The sequence below is a fragment of the Haliotis rufescens genome, unplaced genomic scaffold (genome assembly GCF_023055435.1).
Source record: "Haliotis rufescens isolate VD_foot unplaced genomic scaffold, xgHalRufe1.0.p SCAF_15, whole genome shotgun sequence".
NCBI classification, from domain to species: domain Eukaryota; kingdom Metazoa; phylum Mollusca; class Gastropoda; order Lepetellida; family Haliotidae; genus Haliotis; species Haliotis rufescens.
Genome location: NW_025963835.1, coordinates 24,005,148 through 24,029,205, shown reverse-complemented (window position 1 = coordinate 24,029,205; position 24,058 = coordinate 24,005,148). Strand labels below are relative to the sequence as shown.

Sequence of the window (24,058 nt, the reverse complement as noted above, 5' to 3'; positions counted from 1 at the left end):
AGCAACCCGTTGGTGTCCCTTGGCAACCTTTTGTGTTATGAACATGACCAGTGAAGCAGAGCATGGAATGTTGCTTAGAAACCCGAAGCATCCTTTGGCAACCTGAAGGATCTCACACATGACCACTGACGTTGAGCTAGAAATGTTGCTTAGCAACCTATAAGGTCAAAAATATGAACACTGAATTAGAGTTTGAAGTTTCCTAGGTACCCGTAGGGGTTTCCACTTGACCAACGAAAACAGGGTCGCTGGTACATGCTCAGCAAACTGTCCAAGAGCAGCCGAGGGGCCCCGCTGAAGCGTCCTTGATTGTTAAAAGAAGTCGGTGAGGAGGTCATGAGATGAGGTCTTTGATAAGCATTCAGAACATGAATATTTTAAAACTATTTAAAACAACTTTTTTCATTCTTTGTCACGAGGTTCAGAGCTACTTCTTGTTTCTTCATCACGCGAATGCTGATGAAGGAGCAAGAAGTAGTTTTGAAACGCCCATAAAAAATGTTATTTCAGGTCAACAGATGCCCAAAATAAATTCAGATGCAAACATGGACACCCTATCCGGCTTTATACACCTTTTAACATTACACACTGTTATTCTGAGGATAAAACTCCAGTTTCTAACATGTCAGGTAAATTAATCACTTTCAAATTTTAAAATATAGGTGAAAGCGCGTCAAATTGTGTACATCAGATTGTTGACTCCCAGTCGCTCCCATACCTCCTTGCGTGTGTGACCAAACAGCTGATCGAGTCTATAAAACACCCTGCCAATAGTGCGGAGCATGCACACTCCATTCTTGCACACACACACACAGGTAAGTCAGCGTTGTGTTTATCAGGTAGAACATAGTTCAGTTGTTAGATCAAACAGGGTGATTCAACAGTTGGCAAGGTTCGACATGGATGAGGTGATACAGATACAGCAGCGACTATGGGTCATCAATGAATCGATAACCTGGGATCATATTCGGCAATTAACGCCGACGTAGAAACGGATTTAGATGGAATGAATTATTATTGTGGGTAGAGGTCTTGGGTTTTTTTAGAAACATTTTTGTCGCATACTTTTTTCAAATATGCAGCAGAACCAGCAAACACTTTTTAAAAGTAAAACCTGATGCAATTTTATTGTTTTAAGTAATTTTTGGAACAGTTTTTTTAGTCTCTGAATGTCGAAACCTAATCGTTTCGCCATCTACATGGTTCGGCAAAAGTTTTTAGCAAGTGTTTACAGTCTGATATTCATATTTTGAGATAACACACATGTCAAACATGTGTATTTTAGAGGGAAACTACTTAAAACGTTAATAGATAACTGTGTTAGTGCATTTGATTACTTAAACCAATGCTTCCACTAGTGTTGTCTTGTCATCGATATTTTTCATCCGGCCATGTTGATGGGTGGCTTTACCGTTTGTGTGTGACATACACAACCAATTCTTGGTGCTTAAGTACAGAAAGGTATAACATATCATTTCGACTTATAAGGAACTCAGTTTTATGCTAGAACTACAATATGTTCAATGAAGAGGTTTCACCAAGTATACTACTCAAAAGAAGTTACAGAACATAAGATTTCATATGACTATAGTTAATCTGTGATGCAATTACAAGATGCTTCATATGACTGCAGTTTATCTGTCATGCCATTACAATATGTTTCATGTGACTGCAGTTAATCTGTCATGCCATTACAAGATGTTTCATATGACTGCAGTTTATCTGTCATGCCATTACAAGATGTTTCATATGACTGCAGTTATTCTGTCACCCCATGACATGATGGTTTTTTTACTTCTGTTGAGTATTATACATTTTACGATCGCCATCACTGCTCTCGTTTCATCATCTGAACAATAGGTCGCCTTCAAGTGTTTTGTTTTAATTTTTATTACTTTTTGTAAAGAAAATAATTATTTCTTTGGGAAATGTTACATACAGTTTTCTTAAAGCTCTTTATTTTTTACCAATTGTAATAAGTACGAAAAGGTTAAATAAAAGTGACAAAACTCTTTTCATGTTTATAAGAAATATCTGCTAAAAGCAGAGTCGATTATATCATGAGCATGTGTTTATGAATCACTAGCAAATAGTGATGATACCAGGTGTCCCCAGAAAGGTGGTATCTTTCATATCTTTCATATGTTTACATAGAACATATCACCAGCGCGAGTTGACTAAAGTAAAACTCCAACTGTACTTTCATCGAAGGGTATTTTTTGCACAGTGAGACATGAAAGTGACATGTATCATTTAATATCCTTTATATAAAACTGTTTGTTTAATGGGAAGATCAATTTGGAGTTTTTTGTTATTATTATGATGCTTTACAACGCGAGAAAATAGCGATACGCGTTTATTTTATTGAATTGAAGCTCCCGCGGCCTGACGATTGTGTATGTCGAAGGTTCTTACACTTTTATATTATACTTATATCAGGCAAAGAAAATATTTTAAGTAAACAGTAGTCAAAATCACCATGGTTACTTATTAATTGTAACCTTCACGCTTACGCTTATGGAGATCCGATCGAGTGGTCGCTGACTTGGTTGATGCAAGTCATCACATCTTAATTGCGTGGATCGATCCTCGTAATGTCATTCACTGGATTGTCTGGTCCAGACTTGATTAATTACAGACCGCCGTCATATAGTGGGAATATAGCTGGGTGTGGCGTTAAACAACAAACAAATAGCTTTTTTAGATTTTTGTAAATTGACAAATCGTAGTGCAGTATTTATATTTTTCATATGCGAGGGGAAGAAAACCTGTCTTTTATTCTGTTATTAATATATGAGGAGCAATGGGCTGAAATGATTCGTGGTATGATTATTGTGAAATCAAGATGTTTCTGATTTGAAAGCAACGTTTGTATTTCGCTTTCCACAGCAGCATGTTAGCACTCGCAGTCCTTCTTCTTGCCGCAGTGGCTTATGGGTAAGTCGAAATCTTTTTCCTTGCCGTTTGGGCTCATAGGTAAGGGGAGGGTCATTTATAATAGAGTGTGTGGGGTGTGTTGGGGTAGGGTGGTGGTGGTGTGCGTGCGTGCGTGCGTGCGTGCGTGCGTGCGCGTGTGTGTGTGTGGAGGGGGGTTGGAATTGGTCTTAGAACTCTAACGTACTTTGCTGACACACATGTTCTTTTATAAAGAAAGCAAATATTTAAAAAATAGAATTTTCATGATTTTCATAGCAGGTAGAGGTCAGGGATGACCACTGTCCATCACTTGTGTTTACTGGCTGCCAGGTAGAGAGAAACGGGTGTCCACTGTCCATTCCTGTATTTACTGACTACCAGTTAGAGAGAAACGGGTATCCACTGTCCATTCTTGTGTTTACTGATTACCAGATAGAGAGAAACGGGTGTCCACTGTCCATTCTTGTGTTTACTGACTACCAGGTAGAGAGAAACGGGTGTCCACTGTCCATTCCTGTGTTTACTGACCACCAGGTAGAGAGAAACGGGTGTCCACTGTCCATTCTTGTGTTTACTGACTACCAGGTAGAGAGAAACGGGTGTCCACTGTCCATTCCTGTGTTTACTGACTACCAGTTAGAGAGAAACGGGTATCCACTGTCCATTCTTGTGTTTACTGATTACCAGATAGAGAGAAACGGGTGTCCACTGTCCATTCTTGTGTTTACTGACTACCAGGTAGAGAGAAACGGGTGTCTACTGTCCATTCCTGTGTTTACTGACCACCAGGTAGAGAGAAACGGGTGTCCACTGTCCATTCTTGTGTTTACTGACTACCAGGTAGAGAGAAACGGGTGTCCACTGTCCATTCTTGTGTTTACTGATTACCAGATAGAGAGAAACGGGTGTCCACTGTCCATTCCTGTGTTTACTGACTACCGGGTAGAGAGAAACGGGTGTCCACTGTCCATTCCTGTGTTTACTGACTACCGGGTAGAGAGAAACGGGTGTCCACTGTCCATTCTTGTCTTACTGACTACCAGGTAGAGAGAAACGGGTGTCCACTGTCCATTCTTGTGTTTACTGTCTACCGGGTAGAGAGAAACGGGTGTCCACTGTCCATTCTTGTGTTTACTGTCTACCGGGTAGAGAGAAACGGGTGTCCACTGTCCATTCCTGTGTTTACTGACTACCAGTTAGAGAGAAACGAGTGTCCACTGTCCATTCCTGTGTTTACTGTCTACCGGGTAGAGAAACGGTTGTCCACTGTCCATTAATTCTTTTTACTGTCTACCGGGTAGAGAAACGGGTGTCCACTGCTTATTCCTTGTGTTTACTTGCTACCGGGATATCCACTGTCCTTGTCATTCAGCCAGGAAAAGTGTATCCACTCCAACGCTATGTCGCACACCGCCGACATGGTCATTCTCAGGGCCCTCAACGACATGGACCAGAACGGCGACGGCATTGTTACCGACATGGAAATCCTCAACGAGTTTGTCTCCAATTTCGATCACGACGGTGAGATTATTTTAGAGTGAGTGAGTGAGTATGGTTTCACGCCGCTTTTAGCAATATTCAAGCAATATCACGGCGGGGGATACCAGAAATGGGCTCCACACATTGTACCCATGTCGGGAATCGAACCCGGGTCTTCGGCTTGTCGAGCGAACGCTTTAACCACTTGGCTACCCGAACCGCCCCAGATTATTTTAGAAACCAGACACTATGTATTCGTTTCACCTCAGGTTCCCGGTGAATTCTTTAAAACGTTATGATATTCCTGTAGCATTATATAGATCGGCGTCCACATACATCATCCACAGCTTGTAGTGTAGTGTGTAGTTCCAATAACATCATCCACAGCTTGTAGTGTAGTGTGTAGATCCAATAGCATCATCCACAGCTTGTAGTGTAGTGTGTAGATCCAATAACATCACAGCTTGTAGTGTAGTGTGTAGTTCCATTAACATCACAGCTGATGGTAGTGTAGTGTGTAGATCCAATAACATCACAGCTGATTGTAGTGTAGTGTGTAGATCCAATCCAATCACAGCTGATTGTAGCGTTGTGTGTAGTTCCAATCACATCTTCCACAGCTTGTAGTGTAGTGTGTAGATCCAATAACATCATCCACAGCTTGTAGTGTAGTGTGTAGATCCAATTCAATCACAGCTTGTAGTGTAGTGTGTAGATCCAATAACATCACAGCTTCTAGTGTTGTGTGTAGTTCCAATCACCTCTTCCACAGCTTGTAGTGTAGTGTGTAGATCCAATAACATCACAGCTGATGTTAGTGTAGTGTGCAGTTCCAATAAAATCACAGATTGTAGTGTAGTGTGTAGATCCAATCACATCTTCCACAGCGTGTAGTGCAGTGTGTAGATCAAATCACATCTTCCACAGCTTGTAGTGTAGTGTGCAGTTCCAATAACATCACAGATTGTAGTGTAGTGTGTAGTTTCAATAACATCACAGCTGATTGTAGTGTAGTGTGTAGATCCAATCACATCTTCCACAGCTTGTAGTGTAGTGTGCAGTTCCAATAACATTACAGATTGTAGTGTAGTGTGCAGTTCCAATAACATCACAGATTGTATTGTAGTGTGTAGTTTTAATAACATCACAGCTTGTAGTGTAGTGTGTAGATCCAATAACATCACAGCTTGTAGTGTAGTGTGTAGATCCAATAACATCACAGCTTGTAGTGTAGTGTGCAGTTCCAATAACATCACAGATTGTAGTGTAGTGTGTAATTTCAATAACATCACAGCTTGTAGTGTAGTGTGTAGATCCAATAACATCACAGCTTGTAGTGTAGTGTGTAGATCCAATAACATCACAGCTTGTAGTGTAGTGTGCAGTTCCAATAACATTACAGATTGTAGTGTAGTGTGCAGTTCCAATAACATCACAGATTGTAGTGTAGTGTGTAGTTTCAATAACATCACAGCTTGTAGTGTAGTGTGTAGATCCAATAACATCACAGCTTGTAGTGTAGTGTGTAGATCCAATAACATCATCCACAGCTTGTAGTGTAGTGTGTAGATCCAATAATATCTTCCACAGCTTGTAGTGTAGTGTGTAGATCCAATAACATCACAGCTTGTAGTGTAGTGTGTAGATCCAATAACATCACAACTTGTAGTGTAGTGTGTAGATCCAATAATATCTTCCACAGCTTGTAGTGTAGTGTGTAGATCCAATAACATCACAGCTGATGGTAGTGTAGTGTGTAGATCCAATAACATCACAGCTGATTGTAGTGTTGTGTGTAGTTCCAATCATATCTTCCCCAGCTTGTAGTGTAGTGTTTAGTACCAATCGCATCATCCTAATCATCTTTCCTAATGCCCTAGGTCATCATGGCCTGCATGTTTGGGTTCACCAGTTTCACTAATTCGTGTGACTATCACTGTCACAAAAGGGGCGGTCGGGTAGCCTAGAGGTTAAAGCGTTCGCTCGTCACGCCGAAGATCCGGGATCGAATCCCGACATGGGTACAATGTGTGAAGCCCATTTCTGGTGTCCCCCGCCGTGATATTGCTGGAATATTGCTAAAAGCGGCGTAAAACCAAACTCACTCACTCACTCACTGTCACAAAAAAAGTATGGCGTCAGGCGTGACCTTCACTTGTTCCCAAGTTGTTCACAGCTATTTTGCCCTTGACGCCAAATGGAATCTGTTTCGGTGGATAATCTAGACTGGTTATGTCCTTGAATTGACAGTTGATGTTTATATTGTTTAGCACGAACTTCATTGATGTTATGCAATATCCCCATACTCGCTGCGTCCATTCGTGACCAACTCGTGTTATTCCGGGACAAGCCGAATAGCGACTCGTGCCCCTCTCGTGACCATTTTTGCGACCGGGTTCCGTCTTAGCGCAAACGGGCATACCTAAAACAATTGTCAACTCGTTGCGTAATGGTTCACACATTTTCCCCATATATTATATATATTTCAGATGCAATTTAAAGAACATCGGAACGTGCGGAATTATACAGTATGATCGAAAGCATTTAACTGTGTCTTTGGTATATTTTTAGATGCAAGACATATGTAAAATCAAAAAATATTTCTGAGGGATTCTTTGACGAAGAAATTGAAATCATACGCGCATTCTGATTGGTTTGTCGTATTTTCGCACATAACATTCATCGATAGGGGGACGAGTCTTCTTGCAGGTGACGGAAAGGGGCGAGTGGTGACGAATGTCGCTGCGTCCCGAGTTGCAATATAGATGACGGAATAAGCCGAGACAAACCGAATAATGTTGTTCATAGGACACAGGCTGTCGATTATTTGAAGGATGCAAGGGTTCAAACCTTCTTGCCGCAGCCAGGGTAACATCAAGGATTTGTTGTCGTTTTTCTGTACAGAACTTTAAAATCGTCCGATTCTGTGACACAGGTAGTCTGTCCATCTCGAGAGCTGAGTTTGTCAAACAGTGGAGCGCCACCTACCACGACAGCCCTGACTTCGCCGCCTTCATCTTCACCAAGTTTGACACCAACGGCGACGGAAGTCTTGGCCTCTTTGACGTATCAGGGCTGAAGAGCAAGGTTGACACTAACCGTAAGTGTTGTTAGCCGTGTCCAGGTGTGGGAATTCAGGAATATGTCTCTTTAGGATTTACATTTTATACGTTTTTAGTTTGTTCTTTATTAACATAACAGTGATTATTATTCAAGATGGTGTGAGTTGTATCTCATTCTACACGTGTTAGTTTGTTGTATCTCAATATACACGTGTTTATTAGTTGTATCTCAATCTACAGGTGTTTGTTAGTTAAATATCAATTTACACGTGTTTGTCAGCTGTATCTCAATCTACACGTGTTATTTTGTTGTATCTCAATCCACACGTGTTAGTTAGTTGAATCTCAATGTACACGTGTTTGTCAGTTGTATCTCAATTTACACGTGTTAGTTAGTTGAATCTCAGTCTACACGTGGTTGTTAGTTGTGTCTCAATCTGCACGTGTTAGTTGAATCTCAGTCTACACGTGTTAGTTAGTTTAATCTCAATCTGCACGTGTTAGTTAGTTGTGTCTCAATCTGCACGTGTTTGGTAATTATATCCACTTATCTGTCTGCAGATGACGGCAAGATCACGGATGTGGAGTTCACCATTTTCCTGACACATGTAAGCTGCAGTTACATTATGCGATCTTTCATCCCTGTCCCTCTCAGGGCTGTCAAACTAAGAGAGCCTTGTCAATCACAGAGATCCACTCCACTCCAACGAAGAGATCTCCTCCACTCAAACATAGATATCCCCACAATTCCAACGTAGAGATCCCCACAACTCCAACGTAGAGATCCTCGTAACTCCAGCGTAGAGATCCACTAAACTCCAAAGTAGATCCACTTAACTCCAACGTAGAGATCCCCAAAGCCCCAACGTTTAGATCCACTTAACACCAACGTAGAGATCCTCGTAACTCCAGCGTAGAGATCCCCACAACTCCAACGTAGAGATCCCCTCCGTTCCAACGTAGAGATCCCTGAAACTCCAGCATAGAGATCTCCTTAACTCAAACGTAGAGTTCCACTTAACTCTAAGGTAGAGATCCCCACAACGCAGCGTAGAGATCCCCACAACTCCAGCGTAGAGATCCCCACAACTCCAGCGTAGAGATCCCCACAACTCCAACGTAGAGATCCCGCAATTCCAACGTAGGGATCCACTTAACTCCAACGTAGAGATCCACTTAACTCTAACGTAGAGATCAACTTAAATCCAACGTAGAGATCCCCGCAACTCCAACGTAGAGATCCACTTAACTCTAAGGTAGAGATCCTCGCAACTCCAGCGTAGAGATTCACGAAACTTCAACATGGAGATCCCCTCCACATCAACGTAGAGATCCCTTCAACCCTACGCACAGATCAACTAAACCACAACGTAGAGATCACCTCCAATCAAACATACAGATCCTTGCATTTACAATAAAGCGATCCCATACATTACAAGATAGAAATCCCCGTAACGGCCTGATAGCAATACAGTAAACTACGGTTATAACGAACTCAAGGGACTACTAATTTTAGTTCGTTATAACCGTAATTCGTTATAAGCATATATACAGTATGACCACAGCAAGTAGTCGGGACTAAAAAGTTAGTTCGTTTTTTCCGTGAGTTCGTTATAAGCGTGTTCGTTATAACCGTAGTTTACTGTATATTGATTATAAGTTAGAAAATGGACAGTATAGTGATGCAAGGAAGCAAGACTGACATGCGAGTAACACGTTGCTCGATTAGACGTGGAGATATGCGATCCGAACAACCCCTGTATCCCACGACCTGAACTCTCAACCCTCGGCATAAGAAATGGCAGACTTTTTTATTGATAGGTGTGCAAAAAAAGCATATAGTTGAAAATTGGAAAACAATTACTATGCTGAAAAAAGTCTCCGAAACAATGCAAACCTAGGGTCCAAAACACAACTATGATACACACATAAAATACATCAGCATCGAACAATAATCTCGTGTTCGTTTCATTTTAGCCACCATCACACATGGGTGCATATTCTTTGTTTCCGGCAATGTATTGCAGTGGCTCTGATATTCGTAATATGTGTTTGTTTGTTTGTTTGTTTGTTTGTTTGTTTGTTTGGCTGGCTGGTTGGTTGGTTGGTTGGTTGGTTCTTGTTTAACGCTGCACAAAGCAATATTCCAGCTATATAAGGGCGGTCTGTAAATAATCGAGTCTGGGTCAGACAATCCAGAGATTGACATCATGAGCATCGATCCACGCAATAGTCACCCCTTTGCATTAATTACATATATTCAGGGGCCAAGTTTTATCATATTCGGTTGGATAGGCAGTATGCGAGGTTGTCATGGCTACACTTCCTTTTCATTTGCAGGCCTACAACGAATGTGTGCAGACGCACGGCTAATCTGGCAGAATATCCGGTTCAGTTCTAATCATATGATGTTGTGACTTACAAAATAAACACATATTTCGTGATTTCGTATTAGTGTTATTCGTTGAAAGGAAATGCTAAGACTGCGCAGTCCCTTGTTTTGTGTGGTTATTGGTTCTGGTGGAAAATAGTATCCCATGTGGTTACCATGGTTACCCCACTACTTCCGTTTCAGGCGTACAACGAGTGTGAGGTCACGCACCACCGTCCCGAGTAACCACTTCCGGGTCGAATGCTAGGAAGACGATCGTAGAATAAAGCTGTCCGTCCCGCTAATGGCAAAATGTCGTTACATTGTTGTTACTTTGTTGTAATCTATAACGCCCATTCCTACCAAGTGTTGCCAAGTGTTGCCAAGTGTTGCCAATGCTGCTGGATGCCGTTACTGAGGTCGCAACACAAGCAGCCCCTGTATGGCTGGGGCGGTCGGGTAGCCTCGTGGTTAAAGCATTTGCTCGTCACGCCGAAGACCCGGGTTCGTTTCCCGACATGAGTACAATGTGTGAAACCCATTTCTGATGTCCCCCGACGTGATTTAGCTGGAATATTGCTGAACGTGGCGTAAAACCATACTAACTCTCTCACCTGTTGAGTTGGGTTCAGACGATAGAAGTGCGTGTCACAGTGTCAGGTAGATTGCCATGTACTATGGCATGGATTGTTCACTAAATAACAAATAGGTAGGATAAGGTTCTAAAATAAGGTTAGAGGATATTTCAAGAGCTGTGTTCTTTGTTCCATTCCATGAAACACGTTTTCTTCCTGAACGGAACTGCATTTGGTTTGATTTTAAATTGTCCCTGCTATAATTGTCTCCATCATTCAAAAACGCACTTTTATTTGGCTCCAAAATGTTTCTTATGCTATGCATATGATGAGTGTGATAAAAAGAGTTTGAGAATTATTGCTGAGTCGGCAGAAAAAAAGTGCAACTAAGATTATAAGGATCACATGCTGAATTTCTAGGGTAACTAAAAAAACGCATTTCTCCAATTTTGAACGTGAAGTATATATCCACGTGTTAATGATGCATACTCTCTGACGGATTGATTAAAAGAACCGATTCCTCATTACTATCTTTATACGGGGGCATGGGTGGCCCAGTCGTCTAAGGCGCCGTGATTCGCTGTGCAGAGTTGCGTCCCTTGGGCACGCCAGAAACCTAAGATTGTTGGTTCGAATCCCGGTTCGCCCCGATTATGTTTCTAGGTTTGTCAGCACCATACCCGTGCTCGTGGGTTTCACCGAAGTAGTAAACGTCCGAGACCTGCATCACTTCGGGCTTTCCTCACACATTAAGCTGACACGCCGCGATATAACTGGAATACTGTTAAAAGCGGCGTTAAACTCACTCACTCAGTTTCTTGTATTTTAAACGTAATCAGCTGGTAATAATATGCAAATTAATACCGTAATTCGTATAATAGTATTTAATATTGATTATCGCTTATCAGTTCATTTCATTACAGAAAACAATTCAATCTGATATACTAGTATATCTTGACTAACACTGATTGGCCGACATACATATATCAACTGATGTCCACTGATTTCGATAACCGATTAAATTAAAAGTATATTAATCACATATACCAATAGTAGTATACAATGCAATATTACATTATCATAACATACATTACAGCATACGTTGTGAGCGCTTTCAGAATACAGGTCATATCAAACATATCTATCTGCTTTACCCTGCGTTACGTGTCAGACGAATTAAAGATTCCCAAACACACAGTACAAGAACTAGGTGATGATATTAATGAAACTCGGCCTTGTGTTAAGTCTCAGGCCTACCTTTCCCCGTGGGAGGCGTCATCTGGGACCCCGTATATAAACCTGGGGGTCAGGCCAGAGTGAGATAGACAGACCTTGTGTCAGAAACAGGTAGGTGACAGGTTAAAATGTCAGCAAGTTGTTTTTGCACTGTAGTTTAGTAAACACGCGGCGTGATTTGAAGCGAGTTTTACGCAGTTTTGGGTAATATTTCAATCCATCAGGGTGTGTCCGTTAACCGTAGGAGGGTTCAACGTGATGCATGTCGTAACCGTTTACTTCTTTGGCGACACGGCCGCGTCATACCAGACGTTAAAACATTCTGTAAGATTCTAATACATGGTCATAGGACCCTGACACCACTAAGGGATGCAACTATGCAATGCAAATTATGTCGCCTTAGATAACTAGGTCACCCCTGCCCTCTCATGAATTTAGGGTAGATTGCTTAGTGTTCTGGGTGGTTGTTGAAGATTGCTTTAGCCAAGTTTAGTTCCAGGGTAGGTTTGAGTAGTTATGCATTTCCGACCTCAGTGCCTGTACTCCAGGTTGCAAATGGGACACTCAATTATTTATTTATAACCCTAATGGCTATACTCAAGGTCGGTGAACTGTAACAAAACACTAAATTATGCATTTCCGACCTCAGTGCCTGTACTCCAGGTTGCTAATGGGACACTCAATTATTTATTTATAACCCTAATGGCTATACTCCAGGTCGGCCAACAGTAACAAAACACTCAATTTTGCATTTCCGACCCCAGTGCCTGTTCGCCAGGTCGCAAATAAGACACTCCGTTATTTGTTTATGACCCCCAATGGCTATAATCCAGGTCGGTAAACAGTTACTGTAACAAAACACTCAATTATGCATTTCCGACCCCAGTGCCTGTTCGCCAGGTCGCTAACAAGGCTCTCAATTATTTTTTTATGACCCCCCAATGGCTATACTCCAGGTCGGTAAACAGTGATAAAACACTCATTTATGTATTTGTGACCTCAGTGTCTGTAGTCCAGGTCGGTAAACAATAAACTTACATAATCTCAAGATACACTTAAATCCGGCCCATAAACTACAAACTTCATTATGTCAGCAAACAGTGAATTAACCATCCTGTCTGGCAGATTCCCAGAAGATGCTTAAGATTAGTAAATATTATCTCAGACGAGAGCCGTTACTGTATCTAAACAGCAGATGGCAAGGAGGGAGAGAGATTCTGGCGACGCCTTGGGGAACGTTATTCGGATGCTGTGTTGTTGAGAGAGACTCGTGGGGTGGTCCGAGCATCATGGTGTGGTGTGGAATTGGTCTTGCACAGAGGGTAGGCCCTGTAGCCTTCCAGAACATCGGCCCAGGGAGAAGCAATGGTTTCACAGTAGCTCGGTACATTGATCAAGTCTTGAGATCACACGCCATACCTCATTTGGCACGTCGCCGCAACCACGAGTTTCAGCATGATAACGCCCGTGTCCACACTGCGAGAGCAGCAAGAGACTTCCTCCAGCAGAATGGCATCAGAACCATGCAGTGGCCTGCCCTCAGTCCCGATTTAAATCCCATTGTGCGAGCACCTGTGGGACGAGATTCAAAAACGGCTGAAAAACGCCCGACCAAGGCCGACAACTGCAGCTGAACTGCGTCAGGCGTTCCTCAGAGTGTGGGCTCAAGTGCCTATGGCCTTCATCAACCGTCTCATCCATTCCATGTATCGACTTTGCAGGGCAGTCATCAATGCACATGGCAGACACACGATATTCTGACTTGTGATGCCCTTTTCTCAGAGACTAATGTTGTGCTTCACTTTAAGAACATTTGACACTTTAATTTCAACCTTTATGATCAGTTTTGCAAAGTTTCATCCTTTAGATATGTCTCAAAGTAAGTTTTCAGTGTTTGGACAAAAAAATTCTCACATATCTACCCATGGTGACGTTTCTTTTGAGGTTCAGTATAAATATGTTTTGAATTTGAAATAAACATATTTAGATTGTTATCACCTTTAAGCATGTTTAGAATTTAAACATGTTTAATAAAGTGCATATGATCAGGCTACAGTCAAATATTGATGAGATGTATAATATTTATTGAAAATTGATGTGAAAATTAGATTTACAGTCACTTGCATAACACACATAGCATCAGGTCTTACAAAGAAATTGGTCCAATATAAACATCAAAATATACAAATAAACCAACCAACAAAAGGATGAATTATCGGCCTCTTTCGCCCAAAAAATGACACACTTATGTATTTTATCGTGTCAAAGCCCCAAATTTGCATATGTATGAAAGAAGAAAGACCAATGTCCACCTAAAGTTGCCACTGTTCACATGACGTCCTTGCTTTGCTGCACTGTCCAAGCTGGAAGACAGTGACATTGAAGTCACTAAACACGGTTGATAAGCCAGCTATCTGCAGTCTAACAAAACCGGGATGGGTTTGTGTTTTCTGTGGCGAGGTCAAGGACATTGTGGGATGAGAATGGCCTACTTGTGACATCAGTGGCCCGGATCCCACGTACAATGTGTCATAACATGACCGCCATGTTTGTTTCTCTAGTGGAGGCCGCCATTGTGCAGCCATTGCCTGGGTTAGTCTAGCGCTAACGCAGCATAACCAGAGAACTAGGCTGGACCAGATGTGGGTCCTTTGAACATGTCTGATATTTTCCAGAATGTGTTTTACGTTTCCATTGGGCCAAAAACAGATCTGTTTCTTATTTAAAACTTAAATTTTCGTGGCAGGAAATTCCTTCTTTTTCAACAGTCTGAATCTAACACAGTTTTCTTCAAGAGTTTTCGGGGACAATATATTTTTTCGAATATAGTCCCCACCCCAACATATTACCAAATGGTCGGTCACGATCTTTATTCTTCCAACATATTAATCATCAGAGGAAAACGTCTCAGATCTGCATCAGTCTTGGCCTTCTACCCACGTTAAGCCCAAAAGACGTGGCCTTGTAACGTCATGACAAGAAGTTGTCATTGATAGCGTCATTATCAATTTTTCAATGCCAATCGAAAACATATTGTCCTATACCCTATATATAACGTTTCATGTACTATTTCAATTTTTCAAGAGGTCAATTTTATGTTAGCAATGTTATATAGGTGCACAAGTACAAATAATGAAACACCCAGTGTAAGAAACGTAGAAATGTAACCATTTGGTTTTCAGATGGTACAGGCAGTTTTTAAACATCACCATAGCATATAACGAAGCATTATTAATCATTGACTTTTGTATATGAATCAAATACAGTATTCTCTTTTGTGTTACAGAATCATGCGATCACTGGCAGTCCTTCTTCTCGCCGCGGCGGCTTATGGGTGAGTTCCGAAACGTAATATCATATTACTGTGTATGTTGAGGTACGTTCTGTCCCTCTTCCAGTCAGCTAATGCATTGTAGCCCATCCTGCCATCTCCCAACCGGCTGAATATTATGCCCCTCACAAACAAACCCTTCCGATCAGATTAATACAACCAAAGTAAACATTGTGTAACTCTTCCGTTCAGATTAATACAACCAAAGTAAAACATTTTGTAACCTTCCATTCAGATTAATACAACTAAAGTAAAGCATTATGTAACTCTTCCAGCTAGCTTAATACAACAAAAGTAAAGCATTATGTAACTCTTCCAGCTAGCTTAATACAACAAAAGTAAAGCAATATGTAACTCTTCCAGCTAGCTTAATACAACAAAAGTAAAGCAATATGTAACTCTTCCAGCTAGCTTAATACGACCAAAGTAAAACATTATGTAACTCTTCCAGCTAGCTTAATACAACAAAAGTAAAGCATTATGTAACTCTTCCAGCTAGCTTAATACGACCAAAGTAAAGCATTGTGTAACTCTTCCAGCCAGCTTAATACGACCAAAGTAAAACATTGTGTAACTCTTCCAGCCAGCTTAATACGACCAAAGTAAAACATTATGTAACTCTTCCAGCTAGCTTAATACACCTAAAGTAAAACATTTTGTAACCTTCCATTCAGATTAATACGACCAAAGTAAAACATTGTGTAACTCTTCCAGCCAGCTTAATACGACCAAAGTAAAACATTGTGTAACTCTTCCAGCTAGCTTAATACAACAAAAGTAAAGCATTATGTAACTCTTCCAGCCAGCTTAATACAACCAAAGTAAAACATTGTGTAACTCTTCCAGCCAGCTTAATACGACCAAAGTAAAACATTGTGTAACTCTTCCAGCTAGCTTAATACAACTAAAGTAAAACATTTTGTAACTCTTCCAGCTAGCTTAATACAACAAAAGTAAAGCATTGTGTAACTCTTCCAGCTAGCTTAATACACCTAAAGTAAAACATTTTGTAACCTTCCATTCAGATTAATACGACCAAAGTAAAACATTTTGTTACTCTTCCAGCCAACTTAATGCAACCAAAGTAAAACATTATGTAACTCTTCCAGACAGCTTAATACAAGCAAAGGAAAACATTTTGTAATTCTTCAAACCAGCTTGATACAGCCAAAGTATAACACCATGTAACTCTTCCAGCCAGCTGAGCAACCCAAAGTGCATCCACAGCAACACCATGAAACACACCGCTGACGTCGTCGTCCAGCAGGCACTCAAAGACATGGACTCCAACAATGACGGCATCGTCGAAGACATGGAAATCCTCAACGAGTTCGTTACAAACTTCGATCACGACGGTAGGTTATGTTCAATACACATTGAAAATTCTTTGTTGAACCTATTTTAATCGCATGACATGTTTTTCAACGTTTCACCATACCCGTGTTGATGGGTTTGTCAACGCCATACTCGTGTTCCTGGGTGTGTCAGCACCATCACTGTGTTGAGGGAGTTGTCAACTCCATACCAGTGCTCGTGGAGTTCACCACAGTAGTTAACAGCTAACACTTGCATCATGTCTGGCTTTCCTCCCACATGAGCTGACACAACTTGTTACAATTGAAGACCCGTGAAGATCCGGGGTAGAATAGGTCTTCAGCAACCCATGCTTGCCGTAAAAGGCGACTATGCTTGTCGTAAGTGGCGACTAACGGGATCGGTTGGTCAGGCTCGCTGACTTGGTTGATGCATGTCATCGTTTCCCAATTGCGTGGATCGATGCTCATGATGTCAATCTCTGGATTGTCCGATCCTGACTCGATTATTTACAGACCGCCGTCATATAGCTGGAATATTGCGGCGTTAAACAACAAACAAACATGATACAACCGCCATACTCTTCAAAGTGGCTTTCAACTCTCTCACTAACAGTCGTCCGATTCCATCTCACAGGTAGTCTGTCCATCTCCAAGTCTGAGTTTGTCAAACAATGGCATGCCACCTACCACGACGCTCCCGATTTCGCCGCCTTCATCTTCACCAAGTTCGACACTAACGGCGACGGCAGCCTTGGCCTGTTTGACGTAATGGGGCTGAAGGGCAAGGTCGACATCAACCGTGAGTCCTGGGCATTTTGATGTCATCTATTAGGGCTTTGATAATTAGTATTTCGTCCCAGTTCTAAGGGTACAGTTTTACAGTTTTCATTAGTTATCTCCCCTACACGGACGCCAATGTGTTTTGATTCAATAAAATTACCCAATAATTAGGAACCGTTAAATTCATATAAACCACCTAAAGTTTCATAATCTACACTGTTAAAAAACAAACACACAGGTTGATTTTTTGTAAATTTATTGTACCTAATAAAGTCGATATATTTTATTTAATATCATAGATACAAATATTAAATTTTGGAGCTCTATAGTCACATGTTGTCGTTGTACAAAGGCATTGAAAACTGTTCATTGTCATGTCACATAAAGCCACTAGGTTGCGCTGAACTTAGTATCTTGTGTGACCGCCCCGGGCAGCAGCACGGCTCTGCATCTCCTCGGCACGTGCATTTTGCTTTTGTTTTCCTCCATGACATTTTCTTAACAAGTGTGAAAGACATGATTGCAAATCGACAATGGCTACGTTTTGACGCACCTTTTGTCGAATATCGGCTACCAACATTTTCCAATAACATATATATAATCTCTATACCGGATTGTTTGTGTAGTCAGGTTCAGTGAAGTACATACTACCTGTGCGTTTCTTTTTTTGAAGAGTGTACTTCAAAATATGAAACTTCAAATACCCTAATAACAAAAATACGTAGAAACATGTCCTTAAGTGCACAAAGAACATTTTATGTTAGGACGAAGAATGGACACCAAACCCAGGACCACATACATAGTGTATCATCTTGGTAAAGTGGGGGCACGGGTGGCTCAGTCCTCTAAGGCGCCGCGATTCGCTGTGCAGAGTTGTGTCCCTTGGGCACGCCAGAAACCTATGATTGTGGGTTCGAATCCCGGTTCGCCCCAATTATGTTTCTAGGTTTGTCAGCACAATACCCGTGCTCGTGGCTTTAACCACGAGGCTACCCGACCGCCCCAAACTGTGCAAGGGTCCACGCAGTCATGAATGTGTTATGCATGAATAGGAATGACATAGTTGTCTCCCTTTACAGATGACGGCAAGATCACTGACGTGGAGTTCACCATTTTCCTGGAAAACGTACGTAATAATAATAATATTAATAATAATAATAATAAACGATGACGACGACGATGACGACGACGACGACGACGACGACGATGATGATGATGATGATGATGATGATGATGATATCGCTGCCTTCATTAGTCGGCGAAATCGGTGGGTCTTAAGTCCAACACTTCCGGTCTTGCATATAGCCCGTATTTTATACTGTATAAATAATATTTTTGTGCCCAAATATGTTTGACAGATTTGGTTTCCAATATAACTTTGTATTCATAACTCACTGGGTAGATATTTATTTGTTCTCGTCGCCATATGGCTGACATAATGCCGATGCAACGCTAAGTTTTAACACACTCACTCACTTCCGGTCTTCATCCAGGCTTACAACGAGTGTGTCCAGACTCACCAGGCTCCCGTCTGAGAAGATCGTCATGTAGCCTTCTGACAAATAAATGTTTCAAACCTACTTGTCAACATGTTACTTACACTTTCCCTACAAGTACTAGTATGAATTCAACACCACGTAATTATTGTATAAAATCATTGCATGATAATTATCATTCATAAACAGGACAGTACACTGTTGGAAATAGCTATCTGCCTGTCTATCTATCTCTCTATCTATCTATCTATCTATCTATCTATCTATCTATCTATCTATCTATCTATCTACCTATCTGCCTGTCTGTCTGTCTATCTACCTATCTTCCTCTCTGTCTATCTATCTGTCTATCCGTCTATCTATCTATCTGTTGAACTTCATTATGTAATCAACATGGGACAAACATTCTTCCTCCTTCATTAGATATTGAACAACGGAAATGCTTAGGGTTTTCTTGATTATGCAATCAACATAGACAATACATACTGTTTCTTTCTACTCTAACATGCACAAGAAAGTGCAAAATATTCCTTATTTTGCTATTTCGCTACGTCACACAGACTGGTCACATCTCTCTGTACTCAGTGCACAGTTCTCGTTCATGGTCAAAACGTTTACACATAACAGGCACAGCACTTCAGGCCTTGCCACGTTATGTTACAGAGGAACTTAGGTAACATTGGCTCATACGCCTATCTACATTAAGATAGAAGCGGTTTAACTTCGCGTTTAAGAGTTTTGTTTGTTTGTTTGTTGTTTAACGCCGCACTCAGCAATATTCCAGCTATATGACCGCGGTCTGTAATTAACCGAGTCTGGACCGGACAATCCAGTGATTGACATCATGAGTATGGATCTACGCAATTGGGATACGATGACATGCATCAACCAAGTCAGCGAGCCTGACCACCCGATCCCGTTAGTCGTGTCTTACGACAAGCATAGTCGCCTTTTACGGCAAACATGGATTTCTGAAGACCTATTCTACCCCGGATCTTCACAGGTCCGCGTTTAAGAGTATTGCAATAATATGATGACGTGTGAACGGCTGCTTGTATATATATCAATAATTTTGGTTCATATTGGCTGTATTGCCAATAAGATACGTGGTTGTGGAATACTAGTGTCAAATACTGGCTTATTGTGTCATATTTGTGTATATCATTCTTACGCACGGACTTCTTGCACCACGTGGCCTCTGATAGATATATTTGGGTATTGAAAGCGACGCTGATGGGGGCGGGGATGATTATATATATTCAACCTCATTTGAGGATCCTGAATCTGCCGAGAGATACGAGTCTATGATATCTGAAACTTTGGAAGCCCAAACACAAGGATGACAGTGTTTGTGAATGGCGTGACTTTTGCCGTACCAATCAATTTTGTTGTCACATTTACTTCTGTTGACCCGAGATTACGTTTGACAAAGTGGAGTCCAATTGCTTTGGCTCGAGATATTCAAAATCATTGGCGATGAGGAGCACATTTAAATATGCAAAAGGGTGATTTGGTGACACACTGCAAGATGGCGGGTCAACTTAACCTTGCACTGAATGTAGCATCTATGCATCTGTGACTTTCGTGTCAAGAGTTCGATCTCAAAGAGTCTTGGTGAATCTGAGGGAGTTATTTACAATGTTGAATGTGGATGAGATAGTTGAGCAATTCAAGGGTCAAAAGGTCAAACATGCTCAACCACTTATGCATGGAATGGAAAAGAAAGGGAGATAACTACGTCAATCCGTCTTACATTTTCAACCCACACTTGCCTGACCGTGTCAGGGTGTATTATCAGTCCTTTCACCTCTACATCCCACCAGCTATCAGAAATTGGACATGTGGCAACTCGATGCATACAAAAATAAAAGGCATATATGCCCTAGGTGCAGTGGTGAGGACAAAATAGAAAACTGTGTTCGGAAAATATTTCCAGATGTTGTAATTGTGGAGGTAACCACAGTACTGCGTATTCAAGAATTCAAGGAGGCAGTGTCTGTGAAAAAGGTACGAGTAGAGAATAAAATCTCTTTTGTTGAAGCAAATCGTATGGTTAGGTCCACATCAACCCTATCCTATACTGCTGCTGCTGCTGCTGCTGCTCAGAATTCAAAATCCAATTCTTTACAAGCCATTAAAACAAGAATCCCGCCCTGTTCTTGTCACCTCTAGATCAGGGTCCAACCCTAAATGTGTTTGTAAATGTAAGCCACAAGTGTCAGAATCAAATACTCCTGTGACAGCTCAAGTCACACTCCACAGGTAGCCAGTCCCATCCTTGGTACTTTCCCTGAAGCCTTTCTAGCGTCCTTGTTGGAGGTGATTGCCGGATGCTTAATGCAACTACCAAGGAAGATCAGTCCAATCGCCTTGTTTCAGCGGCAAAATGTTATTTGTGTACAGGAAACTTTTCTTTGGCCAGGGAGTCATTTCAGAATTAATGATTATCTTGGTCTTCGACAGGATTGACTATGGGGGCATTATAACAACCAATCGGAATACCAAAAAAGGCGGTTGTGCTATATTTATTAAATCTGATCTGTCGTATATGGTTCACAAATTACCAAAAACAGTGTGTGAGGCTAATGCAGTAAAAATTCCTTAAGTCAAACCGTTTCTATTGTTAACATACTCACCGCCAAAAGACACGCGAACATAGAAACATATAGAGAAGTATGCACGTTAAGAGAGCTCTTCTCCCATGTGTACCAATTAATGACAAAACTAACAATCAGTCAAGTGTTACCACAGAGTGTCCTTATTCTTTCCAAATTTAACACGCTAATCTTGCACGAGACAAAGGGTGCATCTCGAGTCACGGATCTATGACGTCACATATGATGCGTTCATGATCATCGGTTCACACAACATAACAGTATGTTCGTTTGCGCATCGAACCAATCTAATATGTCTTGAATGTGAGTAAGTCTTCATATATTAACCAGCAGATGTGGTTTTTCGCGTTTCTTTTGTCGGTGAGTATATTCATAATACAGGTAAACCAAACCTAGATGAATATCTGAAATAAGTTGATCCCAATGAAGGCCCTTATTTTATATGTGGGGATTTTAACAGCCACAAACGGATTACAATGGTCAAACAGTTAAACCCTTTTTGGATGAAACAGACCTAGTCCTATAAATATGATGGCAAAACGACCCGCATAGAACTCGGCAAATGGACCTTTTCACCTTTAGAACTCTCGATGATATCCTCATTAACAGCCAGCAAAGACAACTGGGATGTATTCAAGAAGATGCGCTAAGTAGTGACCATTTCCCCTTTTTTCTGAAATTCGGGTCCTGACACCTTGGTGATTCTTATGATAATGTCCCTCGGTGGAAGTTCAAGAAAGCTAAATGGGCACTTTTTCTTGTATGGAGCTCTGAACACATCAAATCTGATCTTATAAATGGTGATGTTGATATGTCAAATGGAAATGTCAAAACTCAAATAATTAAAATTGCGGAAGAGACCACTGGAAGAGCACCTGTGAAAAAAAATGGCATTCTCTCCAATGCCTTGGTGGAATGACAAATGTGAAAAGGCCAACGTCGCAAGAACAAAAACATACAATGAGGTTTAAATTGTCACTCTTCACTACCATGTGATTTAGCTGACTTTCGTAAAAAAAACAAGCCATGTTCCAGCGTATTGTTGATAGGCTGGCGAGAATATGTTTTTAATATCAATTGATTATCACCATTAACCAATATCTGGTCCAGGGTGAAAACGATCAGTGGAACTAATATTTGATCGTCTTTACCGGTAATTGGTGAGTGTGAGTTGGGTTTAACGCCGATTTTAACACTATTCCAGTTATATCACGGTGTGTCAGCTTAATGTGGGAGGAAAGCCCGAAGTGATGCAGGTCTAAGACGTTTACCACTTCGGTGAAACCCACGAGCACGGGTATGGTGCTGACAAACCTAGAAACATAATCGGGGCGAACCGGGATTCGAACCCACAATCATAGGTTTCTGGCGTTCCCAAGGAACGCAACTCTGCACAGCGAATCGCGGCGCCTTAGACGACTGGGCCACCCGTTCCCCCTGTAATTGGAGACTCTGGAGAATTACAAAAAGTCAGAAAGCAAATGTTCTTGCAGAAGAATTTGAATTTGTCACAGAATACATGGGAATGAGATCGTCGATCATTTTGGCCAAAGCTTGCCCACTTCGCACTTAAACCATGATGTTACCACACCGCAACCACCAGACTTTTATGATGAGGTTACTCCCTTGCTTCGGGAGGTGAGGTGGGGTGAAATGGGGTTTAACGTCGCGTCCAAGATTATTGCACTTATATAGCGTGTGTGGCTGCTTGTACTAATCCGGACTGATGCCGATTTATAGTGCTAGCTCACTGAGATACCATGCCGCAGTTTAACATGAATACCCCACTCAGATACAGTATACTGACTCTGAACCGACCAGTCCTTGTTTGAGCCCCTTAATGCCGAGCGCCAGACAGGGTAACAACAAGTACCATCTTTTAACGTCTTTTGGTATGACGCGGCCGGGGATCGAACCCCTGACCATCCGCTCTCCGGGCGGACGCTCTACCATTAGACCACGGAGGCTCTTGCCTCGGGAAGATGCAGAGCTTACGTCTTTTAACCTCTCCCAGCATTCCAGAGAATCAAAAGCGCCTGACAGGTGCGTGAATTTGACGACGTAATGCTTATTATCTTACATTCCACATGCATGTCGGATTCTGACTGGCTGAGACCAATTTTATTATTTTCATTGTACCCAGCTGACATGTAAGTTACATTTTTATGTTTCCCACTCGAATTGCCGACCTGTTGACATGACATTGGCAACATAACCTCAATTTTGTATCTCGAATTAAATATGTAAGACGGCATTCTGGATAATTACGATATTTTCCGAATGAACTAGATCTAAGGGGAATAATTCTAAGTTTGTTTAGCAGTGGATAAATGCCTAACTGTGATATTCTTACCGATTCAAAGCATGTAGGCATAAGACATACCTACAATGTAATTAGGTGTGCGGTAAGATAAAATAACTAACATAGAGTACATCAACCCATGTCCCCCTCGAGACCGATGGACAACTTATAATATACATAGTGTGGTGGGTAGGCGTCCTTTTAAACTTTTAGTGCACAGCAATGACTTCTGACAATAACATAATGGACTGAATGTAAAGTTTATGTTTGTCTGTGCCAAAATTAGCCAAGGTTATGAAACATGCGCTATAATTAGCTGAACAAAATAGTTTTATCTTGTAAAGGGAATGATAATAGCTATCTGAACAAAAGTGTCGTCTTTCATTTGGGGCGATGAAATAATCAAGTAGGTAAATCACGCGCTTGTCGCGCCTGAAACCCGCCCACCCTTGCATAACATTGCTGTACTGCCATGGCAGGCTGTGTCTCCTGGCCTCTTCCCCATGAAAACATGTCTGTGATAGGATAGGATAGGATGACGCCTCCGACAGGATCAGAACCAGCCGATATCACAATCTC

The 24,058-nt window shown here is 41.4% G+C and overlaps 2 protein-coding genes across 4 annotated transcripts; both read left to right on the top strand.

Annotated features, from left to right (window-relative positions):
- The first annotated feature begins 697 nt into the window (after positions 1-697).
- On the top strand, positions 698-9,901 carry LOC124135227. 2 transcript variants are annotated; one of them, XM_046500492.2, is made up of 6 exons: positions 698-815; positions 2,890-2,937; positions 4,289-4,437; positions 7,331-7,495; positions 8,019-8,065; positions 9,798-9,901. In XM_046500492.2, the coding sequence occupies exons 2-6, from the start codon at positions 2,894-2,896 to the stop codon at positions 9,828-9,830; spliced, it is 438 nt and encodes a 145-aa protein (XP_046356448.1). In that variant the 5' UTR covers positions 698-815; positions 2,890-2,893; the 3' UTR covers positions 9,831-9,901. The 2 variants fall into 2 exon arrangements, with proteins under 2 accessions (XP_046356448.1, XP_046356449.1); XM_046500493.2 differs by having other exon boundaries at positions 712-815; positions 2,893-2,937.
- Positions 9,902-11,668: 1,767 nt separating this feature from the next.
- LOC124135252 lies at positions 11,669-18,646 on the top strand. Of its 2 annotated transcripts, none has more exons than XM_048395922.1 (6): positions 11,669-11,750; positions 14,926-14,973; positions 16,168-16,325; positions 16,921-17,085; positions 18,146-18,192; positions 18,560-18,646. In XM_048395922.1, the coding sequence occupies exons 2-6, from the start codon at positions 14,930-14,932 to the stop codon at positions 18,599-18,601; spliced, it is 456 nt and encodes a 151-aa protein (XP_048251879.1). In that variant the 5' UTR covers positions 11,669-11,750; positions 14,926-14,929; the 3' UTR covers positions 18,602-18,646. The 2 variants fall into 2 exon arrangements, with proteins under 2 accessions (XP_048251879.1, XP_048251878.1); XM_048395921.1 differs by lacking the exon at positions 11,669-11,750 and adding an exon at positions 14,161-14,231.
- The last annotated feature ends 5,412 nt before the right edge of the window (positions 18,647-24,058 follow it).

Coding starts and splice junctions, on each gene's coding strand:
- LOC124135227 (XM_046500492.2), top strand. CDS start 2,894: ATGTTAGCACTCGCAGTCCTTCTTCTTGCCGCAGTGGCTTATGG. Junction 2,938..4,288: donor CTTGCCGCAGTGGCTTATGG/GTAAGTCGAAAT, acceptor CTTGTCATTCAG/CCAGGAAAAGTGTATCCACT. Junction 8,066..9,797: donor TCACCATTTTCCTGACACAT/GTAAGCTGCAGT, acceptor TTTCATTTGCAG/GCCTACAACGAATGTGTGCA.
- LOC124135252 (XM_048395921.1), top strand. CDS start 14,164: ATGTGTCATAACATGACCGCCATGTTTGTTTCTCTAGTGGAGGCCGCC. Junction 14,974..16,167: donor CTCGCCGCGGCGGCTTATGG/GTGAGTTCCGAA, acceptor TAACTCTTCCAG/CCAGCTGAGCAACCCAAAGT. Junction 17,086..18,145: donor GGGCAAGGTCGACATCAACC/GTGAGTCCTGGG, acceptor CTCCCTTTACAG/ATGACGGCAAGATCACTGAC.